The sequence below is a fragment of the Globicephala melas genome, chromosome 4, assembly GCF_963455315.2.
Source record: "Globicephala melas chromosome 4, mGloMel1.2, whole genome shotgun sequence".
Lineage (NCBI taxonomy): Eukaryota > Metazoa > Chordata > Mammalia > Artiodactyla > Delphinidae > Globicephala > Globicephala melas.
This window is the reverse complement of record NC_083317.1, coordinates 72,715,351-72,729,606: the sequence shown is the minus strand read 5'-3', so window position 1 is coordinate 72,729,606 and position 14,256 is coordinate 72,715,351. Positions and strand designations below refer to the sequence as shown.

Sequence of the window (14,256 nt, the reverse complement as noted above, 5' to 3'; positions counted from 1 at the left end):
GTCTTTGGAGTGGGACAGACTTGTGCGCACTCTGTCTCTGCTACTTCCTAGCTGTGTTGCTGTGGGCAATTATTTGACCTCTCTGGGCCTCAACTTCCTCAGATGGAAAATGGGGATATTCTTAGGTCACTTTTAGGACTGCTGCAGAGATTAAGTGAAAAAATGCACACAAAGCACTTGGCATAGTGTTTGGTACGCAGCGATCAGTCATTAGCTGCTAAATTGTATTACTTGAAGACAGAGACCCCGCACTGGGTTATCACTGCATCCTCAACACAAAGCACAATGCCTGGGATCTAAGGGCTTGATCAAGCTAAGCTGCACAAAGGAAGGGGTTTCATGCAGTGCTGTAGCTTGGGGTGGATGGGCAGAGGTGGGGACACACTTGTTTTTTTATTTCCTCATACTTTTCCCTCTTCAAAGGTCCCAATTACCTCAAAATAACTTTGGTTAAATTTCCAAACTACTCCCCCCCTTCCAATACACACACAAAAAGAAAAAAACCCACAACTCTGTGGCTTAAACAAACAATCATTTTAATTAAATACATTAGATACTCTGGTTTCTCTTCAGAACGCATAAATCTTTCGCCTTTTACTAAAGATTTCCGTGGAGAGAAACAATTCCGAAAAAATAAATAAATAAATAAATACATTAGAGTCAAGAGGCAGAAAGGGAGTGGGGATGTGGGTGTCCGATACACCCCTTTATTTCCCCATAAGGTCCAAGCCCTCGTTCTACTTGCTCAGTCACTGCAGGGAGAAGGTTGGGCCTCCACTTCTCATCCATGGGCAAAATTCAGTGTTATGGTCATGTTAGGATCCAGGGCTCTTCAGCACACAAGATTCTGAGCATCACAGTTTGTTTAGAATAGTACATTGGGCTTTTTCGTTCCTTCACTGTAAATTATAGAAAAAGCTACTTGACACTTCTAAAATTCTGCAGATTAAGGACATGATTTCTAGCCAAAAAAAAAAAAAATTTTTTTTTTTTTAAAGAAAATTCAGTTGCATTAAACAAACGGAAGACCTGTAGTGTTTGGGATGGTAAATGGTGTTGTGATTCTCTACCCCCCAGTAGAACTCAGCACAGAGCACTGCACTCGTGGGCTCCTGGAGGGTTCCCACGTGGCTGGCTAAGGGCAGGATTTAACTTGCACCATCTGGTGTTAGACACAACACTGAAGACAGAGAAGAGCAGGGGTATTCAGAGATGGGGCAGGGCCAGATCTAGCAGAGGAGGGCTGGGGCCTAGGAAGATGAATGATTAGTCTGATCTGGGATTCAAGAAGGGTGTGAGATAGGAGGCAATTAGGAGCTGATAGAAGGACAGGAGCAAACACTGTGGCTCTCTGGACAGGGGTCTGTTTCAAGGGGGAACCCAGACTAAGCCAATGGTTAATCCAAAAGAGGCATCTCAGCCCACCTTTCAAGGTCCTTCTCAGCAAACCTTTCCCAAGTCTGCTAATGAGTAATCCATTAGGAGGGGGATCTGTTGAGGGGACTTCATTCTGAGAGTCTTTCAGGATGCTACCTTTCTACAGATCCTGTCCTGAAGCCTCACCAGAGCTCCCACTACACTTACAAGTCCCTCTTTTAGAAGACTTACAGGGCTTCTAAGGATTCATTTAGCTTATGCACATGTCTCATTTCCCTTCTTGAAGGCTGGGACTAAGGGCTCTTTCCTCCCAAACCTAGCTTAGTAATTTGCAACAGCACCCTCTTGGTATTGAAATGAGATGAAGTGTGCTAGGTGCCAAAGACCCTGGCCTGAGACCTTGTATCTGGGCAGAGGAACTGCTTTTACAGCAGGGGCAAGGGGGAAAGGGAGGGCAAAAAAGAGACGTATTCTGGGCACATGCTGTGTTGGGAGTGACCTGGGTCCCACCCTGTCTCTGCTTCCATGTTCAACCCCAGAGCTGAAAGTTTCTCGTTTCAAGGTCAGCAAACAGGACCTACCTTGGAAGGAGGGAAAACGTTTAAGGTAAGGCCGAGAATGGCTTTGTCCAATGCTAACCTAGACCCAGCCCTTCAGCTGGCCCTGTCTCCTGGGAGTCTCTGATACTTCCTGCCTGCCTCTGAGAGTTTATTAATGATGCCCTAAAGGGCAGGGCAGCAGGGCAATAAAAAGAGCAACAGCTCAAACAGAACAAATGGATTCCTCATTAACAGACTTGGGAAAGGTCTGCTGAGAATGACCCCGAAAGTTGGGCTGAGATGCCTCTGGGGTTTTTTGGGTTTTTTTGGGGTCTTCTTTGTGTGTGTGTGGTTTTTAATTTATTTTATTCAAGTATAGTTGATTTACAATGTTGTTAATTTCTACTGTTCAGCAAAGTGATTCAGTTGTACATATATATACATTCTTTTTCATATTCTTTTCCATTATGGTTTATCACAGAATATTGAATATAGTTCCCTGTTGAGATGACTCTTTTGGATTAACCATTGGCTTAGTCTGGGTTCCCCCCTCACCCCAAAACAAACTCTGAACAAGAACTTGTCCAGAGTGCATCCTACCTTCATGATACAGGTAGTTTATTTTGGGAATGAATCCCGAGGAACAGGAGTGGAGGAGTTGGAAGAGTCAAACAGTCAAGTCAGGAAAGAGAAAAGCGATCCAAGGGTGCATGATTGAGCTGATCAAGTTGGGCACTACTGTGGGCAGCCAGGGGTCTATCATCTTAGGTGCTGTACAAAACGTACCTTGGAACTGCCCACTGGAAGAACGAAAAGGGTGGCATAGTTCTCCACCAGCTCCTGTCTGCCTTGGTCAAACGTCGTCCTAGGACCTGTTAATTCCTTTGCACTTCCAAGTTTATGCATGTGTCAAAATGGGCTTCGGTTTCCTGTAGGGGGCCCAGGCTGCAGTGACAGAGAAGCCCCGAGTGGGGAAGATACCAGGTACAGCTGAGGCAAGGTGCTCTCAGGTTTCACCTGTATGCAGCTGGTTGCCAGAGCAAAACTGGAATAAAAAGTGGGGCTGGGAAGGTGTGAGGTCAGCCACAGGTGGAGTCGGATATAACCGTAGACAGATCAACTGTCCTGTCCTTGTCTTTCATGAATAGAACTTTATTTCCATTAATTCTCAGTCCAAAGTCAGGATCTATGGTTTTCCTAGTGGAAATATTAACTCTTTCTTTAGTTAACTGCTTTTCTAGCAATGCATAACCCTCAAAGTGTAACCTGGTGACCCAATATAAGGATTTGTTATGGCTATGGCATGCTGTAACAGTGACTATTCTGAACCACAGCGCTGATGCAAGCTTGAGTCGGTCTGTGAAATGGGTACGGAGAACCAAGTGCATCCTACCTTCATGATTCTCCTGGTCTTCAAAGCTCTACATGCCAGGAGCCAGAGATAAGGAAGATACAGCCTCAGCCCTCAAGAAGCTCACGTAACGGAGCTGACAGGTTTCTTTAAAGCACCATCAGGCCCTTCCTTCCTTCCTGTTTTCATCTGCCTGGTCCCTTTCCAATCAGCCCTTCTCTATAACTTGACCTAAACATAGCTCTGCCACTAATTTGCCCTGATAGGTTCCTTCTCCTCAGCCGGTTTCTCATCCTGGAAACTTGGCAGGGGAGCCTGATCTGTGACAGATTGGCCTCCGATGTTCCGTTGTTGAAACTCTGGGAAGCTGTGCTATTCTTAAATTATTTTTTAAAATCGTAGGAAGAAAATTTTAAATAAATTTCATCTGACCAAAAGACAAATTTAAAAACAAACCAACAAACCAACCCACCCCAATAAGCTCCAAAGACAGCAAGTAGGCGTAGGACCTGGAACGGCGCCTCAACCTCACCAGGTTTTCTCACTTCCTGGAGCGGCACCTCCACCTCCCTACCCGCAACCCGCTGGGTAATATCGTTCTCCGCTCGTTCCAGAACTAGGATGGCGGTGGAGGAGATCAGAGCGCGATTTAGACCTAAAATGGGCGGCAGTGGGTTAATCCCGGGCCGGGCGCCTAGCGAATAGGAATACCCTCTGCGGGAGGAGGGCCAGGCCTGACGCCGCAAGGCGAAGGAGGCGGCACAGAGGCTCCACGCCCCTGCGCGCCAGCCGTCGGGCTCCGCCCCGCGCAGCCCTACAGCAAAGCCCCTGTGCGCAGGCTCACCCCGGCAGCTGAGGCTGGAGGCCGGAGGAGTGGGAGCCAGTAAGGCGCTTCGAGAAGGAAACGGCGGTAGCGCCCGGTGGTACAAGAGGCGAGCGCGGGTACCTGCGAACGCACCAGCTGAGCCCTCAGCAGCTGGAGCCCCCGCGCCAGTTTGGTTTGGGGTAAGAGGAGGGGTCCGCATCTCTGAAGCTCGGGCGTGATGAGCCGGCGCCCCCCTAAACCGGCGTGATGCTCGGTTTGGTTTGGACTTGCGCTGCCCTTTACTCGGGTCGCGGGGATGCGAGTGGAAAAGGGGGCACCAAGTCCTGTAGGCTGGGCCCTGCGGCCGCGGCCGAAGTAACGATGTAAAGATGGACCGATCCCGCCCAGAGCCTTCTCAACCCCAGGTGATCCTTATCATCCGCCCTCCTGGGGCTTCCGTCCGTGCTCTGGGAGCCCAGCCTGACGTTTGTTATTCAGAAAATGTGCTTGTCAGGGGGAGGCCTAGGTTGAACACGCGGCCCCGAGTCTCCCAGGTGAAACCCTCAACACTTATCCTTCTCTGCCGCCGCATTTTACAGAAGACGAGCCCAGCCCCGAGAAGGGAAGAAACCGGCCCAAGGTCACATCGTAGTCAGAGGCCGAGCCAGGACCGAAGCCAGTAGCCCTGCCTTCTAGCCTGAGATCTAGGCACTGCACCCTTACTCACCGCATCTCTCTGGTTGTTCCCTCATCCCTCGTCCTCCTGCCGCGTCCTCCACGAGGCTCTGTTCTCGGGGACTTGGTTGGGGGGGAGGGGGAGTGCTTCCTCCCCTCAAGCTGCGCCCTCGGGAAGGATGCTGGACAGCAGTCAGGCCGCCGGTCCAGTTTCCTTGAGCAGGAGCTGAGCCGGCTGTTACTGGAGGACCGCAGAGGCCGCAGGACCGGGGGAGGAGGAGGACCGAGCAAGTTGGGGGCGCCGCGGGAGCAGGCCGGAGATGCTGGGTTGGTGGTGGGCCCGCGGCCGGGGAAGGCCCGGAGCCTCTGCCGCTCACAGGTGCGGGAACAGCTCAACTTGGTCTGGGCGGTGCGGTCTCAGCCAATGGGAGCGTGGCTCGGGCCGAGCCCCCTCGGCTCCCAGCCTCTGGTCTGCCGGAAGGGGCTGCGGCCCTGCGATTGACCCGGACGCGGGACTGCCGGCGCGCTGGGCGAGTTGGCGCCGGCGAGTCTCTGGCGTCCCCCGTCTCTGACAGGGCGTCCCTGTCAGAGACAGAGACCCGGGCGGTCTGCGCCCTGCTGGGGGAGGGTTTGGAGCCGCGCGGGACGTTGAGCTCATTTGAGCTCTGCGTGGTGTTTTCCAACCAGTCTGCCAAAATCTGCCCAGAGTCATCTGATACAAAGTTCCCGTCTAACCCTGCCAGGGGTTACAGAGGCACACGTTTCGGTACGGTGGGCTTCCGGCTGCCAGGATCCTTTATGACGCATCAAATATCCTAGCACTTTCTACCAGAGCGTTGCAGCCCGGCCGTGCCCAGGGCATATACCCGTGGCGGGCGAGGAAGCTGAACTTTGAAATGAGTGTAGCTCGCATAGTCTCTCAATACATATTTACGGAGTGGCTGCTTCCTGTCAGACACCAGAGTAGTCATTTTGGATGAGCCGGAGGTCAATGAAACAATCCAGGTTGAGACTGGTGGTCAGATGGCGGAGCGGGGTGCTGTGAATGGTTATAAGCAGAAATACCTCTAATACTACCCGGCCTAGGTTAAGTGCTATTTCAGAGGCACATAAGGAAGCAGTGAAAATGCAAATATGGAGCGCGGCGTCTTAACCACTGACCTGCTAGGGAAGTCCCGCAACAAGAGATTGATTTTTGATTTAGGGGATCAGGAAAGGTTTCTTGAAGGAGGTTATTTGAATCAGTTAGGGCTTAGTGGATGAGGGAGACCTCAGATTTGGTATAGGATGAGCAAGGCACAAAAATTGGAAAGTGCAGGGCTTATTGAGAGATGGTGGCAAATGGTATAATGAGTAGATGAGAGAAGTATAGTTGGAGATATGACTTGGAGGGGCCCGCTGAGGACCAGGATGCTGGGCTTGTACGCTCTGATTTGAAATGTGGTAAGCGCTTATGAATAGGATGGCTCCTTAAACCGTCAGTTGTACTAATGTCATTTTTTTACATCTGCACGAAAAATCTTGGAAATATCGTTGATTCTTCCTTCCTTCATAGCCTACATTTAATTGGTCAGTAAATCACAGTGGGCTTTACCTTCAAAACACAGCCAGACTCTGACCACATCTAATTAGCGCCATGGTTTCCACCGGGGCTGGCAGCCCTTTTATATATGTCCAGGGAGTACCTCTTCACATTTTGCTGGAGTTCTGCAGTGCACAACCTGCATGGCTGTACGTTATGGTCCTGGGTTACTGCCATAGCTTCTAAATGGTCTCCCTGCTTCTGCCCTTGTCCATCCTCAGTCTATTCTTAACCCAGTGAGAGTTATCATTTTAAAATATAAGCCTGATATGGTATTCCTCTGCTGAAAACTCTCTTAAGTCATTCAAATATTATGTGCCTACTGTGTACAGGTCTGACTTGAATTTGGTAGGCAAGCCCTGTTCTCCTAGGGATGGAATGCCTGCTTAACCTGGTGGTTGTAATTATGGCCATTTTGATAGCTCTGGTAACACTTTCTCTTGGGGAAGGACAGATGTTTCCTTGACAGAAGTGGAGAGGGAGAGGCTCCTGTTCCTGTTATCATTATGAGGTCTACAGTGTGGCATTCTCAGAATATCAGGCAAGCTTAAGAATTAATGATAATGATCTACAGAAAGAACCTGCTTTCAGTGTGTTTTCACCAATATTGTTTTGGCTGCAACTAACAGAAACATTAAACGTGCTTAAATCAACACAGAGAATAAAGACATCACATGCCTTACAGAGCTGAAGACAGGAGGGCAGCTGGGTCTCGGGAGCAGGAGGCTCTGTTGCTGTTTTTTTCTCTCTTCTTCACTTCCATCTCTGCTTCTTTCTACATGTGTGCCTGACTCCTTTCTCTCTTTGCAGATTGGCTTTCCCCATCTCTCTCTCTGGCTTCAGGCTCAAGTGTCGCATAGCTGCCCACCCCCCTCCCCCCAACTCCAGCAACAAGATCACATGTCTCTGCCCCACAGAGGCTGCTTTGCATTCTTTCACAGTGCCAGGGGACAGACCGATGGATTCATCTGGTGTCAGGTGTCTCTCCCTGACCCACTCTTCCATGGCCAGAGGGTGGGGGGGAGGGTCTCACTGTACAACTACAGCTGCAGAGGCCAAATCCTGTGGGCAATAGGCAAGTCTGAAAGGGACAGGGATCAGCTGAGCAAGACAAACACCCGAAAGATGGCAATTGCTGAGAGTGTGGTGTGTTCTCTGAAGAGAAATGGCCATCGCCTAAGTCTAATCTGGTGGCTAGTGTCTGTCAGACTAATCCAAGTGTCTGCATTAGGTTTGCCTTCGCTGAACTGGGCTATAAAGTTAAATCCTTGGCTTTTATTGAAGGTCCCTGTTAGAGGCAGCTATATAAAAGTCACTTCTGCATTTACGATAAAATGGTAGTGGGAACGTCACCTACAATATCATTTGGTGTTCCTGTATAATGTCTTTAGACTTTCGTTTCAGAATAGTTATCTCTCTAAGGGATAATAGGCATCTTATGTGAATAAGGATTTAAAACTTGTCAGGTTTCCTTTTTGCATGGCCTCAAGGAAGCCTCCAATAACTGTAGTTAACACGTATAGCTGAGCTGAGCTGAGCTGGAACTTCTAGGCAAGATTATGCTAAGTGATCAGAAGGGAAATAGCCAAAGGATAATAGACATCTATTTGGTAAGAGATCTCAAACTCCAATGCCCACAATGTCCAGGCAGTTAACAGAGGTGGTGAGTAGGCTTGAAATAGTAAGTGACAACTTTTTGTTATTGAGTTCAAGCATAAAATAGCTGCCTCGTTACGTTGCCTTTTAAAACACTAGGCAGGCCAAACAAAATAGCCAAGTAGAGTATGTTGGAAACTGGCTGCCAGTTGTCAGACCTTGGAGTCTCTCACACAGGTTACGGGCTTTGAGCGCCTCAGTGTGGCATCCCTACACAGGATGGTTCTTAGCTTAAACCCAGCTCACCCTCCCCAGTGAAACAGAACCTCCCTCTGCCACTTGGTAGTACCAAGGCCCTTCCAGACTTCATGTCCAGAAACTTGAATTCTCTTTCCTGCCTAAGTCCTGCCTCCTGAATTCCTATTTGCTGCCGATGCCCTGCCTCTTCTGAGGATGTCAGTACTGGGAATGTTTGCCACTTGCAGGGGAGACCTTGACCCTGACCCACAGGAATGCAGCCAGCTGTGCCTTCTGCAAGATAGTCCTGTCAGAATGCAGCAAGTGAGCCCAGCATCAAGACAAGGATGCACACAGGTTTTTTTTTTTTCTTTTGGAGAGGGGATGCTTTCCGTGGGCTACACGTGGGTTTTGCACTGACAATGGAAAGGAGGTGCCCTTGAGAACAGACCTAAGTGTTCTTAGAGTTCGAAAAATTTCTCCCAGATTCCAGAATAATACGTGAACATCTTGATTTTGCAACAGTATCATATAAATTTGGTCACACTGGAGCAGCTAATTGAATCCAAAGCTAAAAAGGTGGTCCCCGCCCTCACAGGGGCTCTGCCTGTCCCCTTGCAGCACCCGCCTCCCACGGCCATTTCTGTTTCCAAACCAAAAGGCAACCGAGTGGCATTTCAAGTTTGAGAAACTAATGTTTATAGAGACTAAAGCCCAGCACAAGACATTAAGATGACAAACAGCCCTGAAGAGTACAGGAATTCCACTGCCTATAGCATTGTGTTTGGGGTGAAAATAGCAACATATTTAAGGAATGTAAAAAAGTAGTAGAAGAAAAAGATATCTAAAATTCTAGCATTGTGTATGTGAGAGATTACACTGTGAATAGTGCATTATTAAAGGGGCTGAGTTTTCATGCAATTTAAGCTATTTTGACACCAGTGCTTTTAGATATTGCTGACTCGAAGGAAAATAAAATTAAAAGCAGCTCTCTGTTTGGAGAAACATTGAGGCAAACACTGAGGCATTCTGTGCCACAGGCATTGAGCAGAAGGGATGGAAAGCGCTTGAATTACAGACGACTGGATTTTAAATCACCCAGTGGTGGTGACCTCAGACTCCAGTCCTGGAGGGAGGAGGCAGAGATGTCTGTGCTCAGCCAGCCGGTCAGTACGTGGGAGGGGTGTGGGGCACCCACAGCATGGGTCTGTGCCTTCCATGAAGGGCCAGTCTGTGTGTGGGGATGGGGGTGAGGTTCGAGCACACAGCTCACGCCCACTCAGCAGGGACTCACTGAGTGCCTCCTTTGTGTCAGGTTCTTCCAGGCATGGGGGATTCAGTGGTGACTAAGATGGACAAGGTGCCTGGCCTCACTGAGCTTATGATCTAGAAGGGGGAGATAAGTAAAGAAACAAGGGAATCTTGGATTGAAGGGCAATCTTATGGAGAGCAACCCCTGTGTGTTGCATGGGGGATTGGGCAGCCTCTCTGAAGTCAGAAGGGTCCAAAGGACTCAGCCCTCTATAGAGAGGAAAGGCAAGGTCCACGGCCCTGAGGCGAGAAAGAGCTCCGTGTATGTTCAGAAGGTCAGCGTAGCTACAGAGCAGTGAGCACAGGGGAGGGGGTACCGGATAGGAAGGGAGGCAGAGGCCAGCTCCAAAAAGGCACGGAGAGGAGGCTTTTAGTCAAGGGAGTCACGTACGTACCTGACTGGTGTTGGAAAGACCTTTCTGGCTGCAGTGCTGAGACTGGAGTGTGGCGAGTCGGGGCTGGAGCGGGAGCAAGAGCCTACTGCACAGTCCAGGAAGGATCACGCAAGACAAAAGAGCCCTATTTGTTTTCCTCTCCTGAAGATTAGACGGATGAAACACCGCCACCTATCTTCTGCAGTAAATACTGTGGTTGTTGGCTAGTTAGTGAACTTATCACAGACCCACTGGCGCAGGTGACTGGTGGTCAGATTAGAGACTGCAGCAAAATGGCAGGGGAGGAGCTGCCTCTCAGGCAGAACCTTGTTACTGTTAAGGGCAGTATAACAAACCACAGGCAGGTGTGCAAAGAGAGACTAGGACGGCTCCCCAGGAAAAGAGCAACAGCTCCCAGGGCTGGGATTGCCTTGCTCAGCTCCCTCCCTACCTCCCTTTCCTTCCCTTAGGCCAGGAGGGATCACTAGAGGGGAATTAACCAGAACAGGAGGACAACTAATGCACACACCCATCTACAACTCATAATGCGAAGCTAGTCACTATGCTGAGTAGCCTTCCTGACACATGGCCTTGCTGCAACAAGTTTGATTTAATGTGGAAAGGGAGTGGTAGGGTGGTGGGAGAGACAGTGTGTGTGTGTGTTTTAATGTAGGTTGATTAGAGTGTGTCTCATTTTGTAGCTTCAGTCTCCATGCTGTGATGAGTTACTGATGAATTCAGCCCCAGAGCTGGACCCTGTGCACGGTGGGGTGGAGAAAGGTGGAGAGCTGAATCCAAAGATACCTGGCCCAGGGCTGAAAAAGCTGCCTGGAGGCATGTGGGCAAATTGAGATGGATGTTTTGCTGGATATGGGGAACACTGAGAATGGGACTCATGGAGCTGGAATCCCTGAGGGGGTGGGACCCTGGGCGCCCCAGTGGTTGCTGCACAGCCTAGTTTGAGGGTCACTGGTCACTGGTGCTACACCCTCCTCATGCTACAAAAGCGTGATGACTCACCCAGGGTTACCCTATGAGTGGGTGGCACAGCTGGAACCAGAACCCAGGTTCCTAGATGTCCCAGCCTCCTGACTCTTTTCATCACATGAGGCTGTAGCTTGAGAGGAGGGTGGCAGGCGGGGACTGCCTGGTGCCTTGACTGAACCTGGGTCAAACGGAGCCCACTTTAACTTTCACAACCTGGATGGAAAATGGCCCCTTCTGCCTAAACTCCTGAAGGCAGCAACACAATGCTGAGGACACATTTTGTGTTTCAGAACCCACCCGGAGGAGCCTGGCCATTCTGCCTCTTGTGGCCACTGTGCTGACTGCCCGCTTCTCCAGACCCCTGTCACAGCTCCCGAGGAAAACCCTGAATTTCTCTGATAGAGTAAATGGAGCAAGGTAAGAAAATGAAGGGTGGAGGTGACCTTGAGGGTTACACTTTCTGGGCAAAGCAGAGCTCTTCACACATAATAAGGCTTGACTCTCAAAGGTGTCCCTCAATAGCGGCTGTCCACCAGCAAAGGACACTCAGAGGTGTTGTCGGAAGACAGACCTTCCCATGTCACACAAGGCACCGAAGAATATCGTTCATCAGATTTTTGTTTTGAACTTTTTATTTTGAAGTAACTCTACACTTATACAAAAGTTGTAAAAATAGTACAAAAGTTTCCCGTAACCCCTTCTTCGCCTAACTTCCCAAGTGTTAACATCTTACAAAACCATAGTGCAGTTATCCAAACCAGGAAATTACCACTGATATAATACTATTAACTAATCTGCAGACTTGATTCAAGTTTCACCAGATGGCCCACGAATGGACATTTTCCTGGTCCAGGATCCAAACCAGGGTTCCCAGTACATTTAGTTGTCATGTCTCCTTACTCTCTTCCTGTCAGGGGCAGTTCCTCAGTCTTGACCTTAACACCTTGGAAGAATGTCTCTCAGTGTGGGCTGTGGGATGTCCTCGTGTTTAGATTCAGATTTGTGTGTTTGGAAGAAACCCACTCAGGTGAGGTGGTGCCCTTCTTAGTGCATCACATCAGGAGTCACATATCTCATTACTTTAATCACCTGGTTAATGGCTCTTTTAAAATCTCGCACATGAAACTATAGTTAACTAAAATGTCGTGAGACTTCACTGAACTGCGTGATTTAGAGAAAGCATTAAGTACAAAGTAAACAAGCAGCTCTTCTTCTTTGAGAGCTTCTGGAAATTGCCTTTTCCAAGGGAATTTAGTGTGCTCTGCTACCTCATTTTCTTCTTTTGCAGCTAAAGCAAGGAAAAACATAATGCCCTTTCTTTTATATTTGAGAGGAGTGAAATCAAGTGGCAGGTTAAATTCAAAGACCCAGCAGCTAGAAAATTGATGGTTATTTTCTGTGCCAATAAATATATCTAGAAGAACATGCATTGAGGTTTTTAGCAGCATTTGCTTAAAAGCATTTCCATAGGATACAGAAGCTTGGTTGGAGGTGAGGCTTCAACTGCTGGAGGACATCATATAAGAAGAGTTGATATCCCATCAAAGAGGGAATGTAGCTTGATTCTGTTAAAGGGCTTTTGAAAGAAGATTTGCTGTAATTTTTCTCAGTGAATGACTCACAGAAATGATAAAATCTGTCTCAAAAATGGCTTTCAGAGATTTCTGGAGATTTTTTTATGGAGGAGAAAATAATCCCAAAGGAAGTTTAAATACTTTTACAAAGATTTTATCCTCAAATTAAAGGGAGTGATACAACCATTCTGTACCCATACAAACATTCTTTTTTTCACTTTAGTACAGTATTCAATAAATCACATGAAGTATTCAATGCTTTATTATTTTAAAAAATTAAAGGGAAGTAAGGCATTAGTCAAGCTTCTGGCTCATTTGAAGGGAAAGAAAGGCTATCCCAGGAGACTCTGAGTCTTCTGGAAGGATTGTAGAAATCACCTGGTTAGGCTGAGGGGTTGGGCACAGGGTGGTCAGGGGCAGAGCTGAGTCAGAGTGCATTAGCTGTCCTCCAGGAAAAGTTGTCAGCAGAGGTCAGGGAGGGAGACCCAGATGTGTGAGGTGGAAGGAATGGTGGGTGATCACTGTGCCTGGATCAGACAGGAGGTCTTTGGGTGGCCCGATCATTTTGCTTGAATCTCGATTGGAAGGGGCCTCATGCTCCAGTCCCCACCTGTGGGTGATCCTTTGATCTCATCCTTAACAAGTGACCTTACAGCCTCTATTTGAATATCTCCAGCCATGGGGTAGTCAGTACCTCTCACAGCAGACCTGTCTTTGGACAGTGCTATTATAAAGTCCTTCTTCATACTGGGCACAAATCTTTCCTCTGTAAATGCCACCCCTTGTTCCTGGGTCTGCCTTCTGTATTCATACTGAACAAGTTAATCTCTTATTCCTGGGGATACTATGCCATCCTAATACCCCTGACTTCTCTTATTGCATCTGCATGTTTTTTCATTGCTCATCTCCCATGGTTTTCCCACTCAGCATCCAGGTTTCCCACGTGAATGATGCCCATTTGGCCTGAGCTCTTTCTTGAGATGTGGTGCCCGAAACAGAACACCCCCCTCCCCTACCCTACATGGCTCAGAGCAGCAGTCACCTGGTACACAGCACCTATCCAGATGAGACCTCCCCCAGAAGTGGCCGGATGCGGTCCCTGCCCTGACAACCTGCTCTGCTTCCTGGCTCTATATAGCCCTCAGATTTTGGATTTCTCAAGGCTCTGGCTCCGCCCAGGACACTACTTCCCGGATTCTGGTTACACACACCAGCTGGCTCAGCCCCAGTGCTCAGCTCTGCCTGCCCAGGCATGGCATGTAATACTCCAGGGCAGCCTGACCTGGGCAGAATGGAGAGTGGCCCTTGCCTCCCTATTCCTGTCCAGCCTAGGCTCACATAGCTTCTTTTGGCGGCCACATCAGTTGTGATTCGTAGTTGATCAGACTAATTTTTTTTCACAGGTGCTGCTGTGTGAGACCTCCTTCCTCGCCAGCTGCCCTTGCGTCATCCACATTTGTCCTTCCTAAACCCATCTTGTTAGATTCAGGCTGTCAAGCTGACTCCTGACTCCTCTCAGCAGAAAGCTGGGTAACTGGTTATCGTTGCTGATTCGTGACGGAAGGAACAAAAGGGATAGAGGCATAGACTGGAAGGAGGGAAGAGAAGCCAGCATTAATGCCTTGGCCAGCACAGGGTGGTGTCTCGAATGTGGCCCGGTGAGTTCCTGGATGCCAGTGCTCCGGGGGCCAGCTGGTTCTTCCACAGGCCTGTGGGAAAATGCCGGATTGCAACCTCTCCACCCCATCTGATTGCTCTTCTAAGTTAGGATGGAAATCAGCAAGCTTTCGTTCTCTGAATCTGGAGGCCACCTCTTTGGGATTCACCCCTTGGCAAGTTTACTGCCTA

At 48.9% G+C, this 14,256-nt stretch overlaps 2 protein-coding genes and 1 pseudogene across 2 annotated transcripts in view; 2 read left to right on the top strand and 1 right to left on the bottom strand.

Annotated features, from left to right (window-relative positions):
* The window catches only part of APOD (apolipoprotein D), an 82,759-nt gene extending 77,670 nt beyond the window's left edge, over positions 1-5,089 (bottom strand). Inside the window, exon 1 of the mRNA XM_030860093.3 lies at positions 4,800-5,089. The gene's annotated coding sequence lies outside the window, so the exon portion shown is untranslated. The remainder of the gene's footprint in view (positions 1-4,799) is intronic.
* Positions 554-644, top strand: LOC115857744 (U5 spliceosomal RNA; annotated as a pseudogene).
* Positions 4,340-14,256, top strand: part of BDH1 (3-hydroxybutyrate dehydrogenase 1) — a 35,177-nt gene continuing 25,260 nt past the window's right edge. Inside the window, 4 exon segments of the mRNA XM_060297509.1 lie at positions 4,340-4,455; positions 4,672-4,751; positions 4,971-5,126; positions 11,125-11,251. Coding sequence (XP_060153492.1) covers positions 4,340-4,455; positions 4,672-4,751; positions 4,971-5,126; positions 11,125-11,251 — 479 coding nt within the window.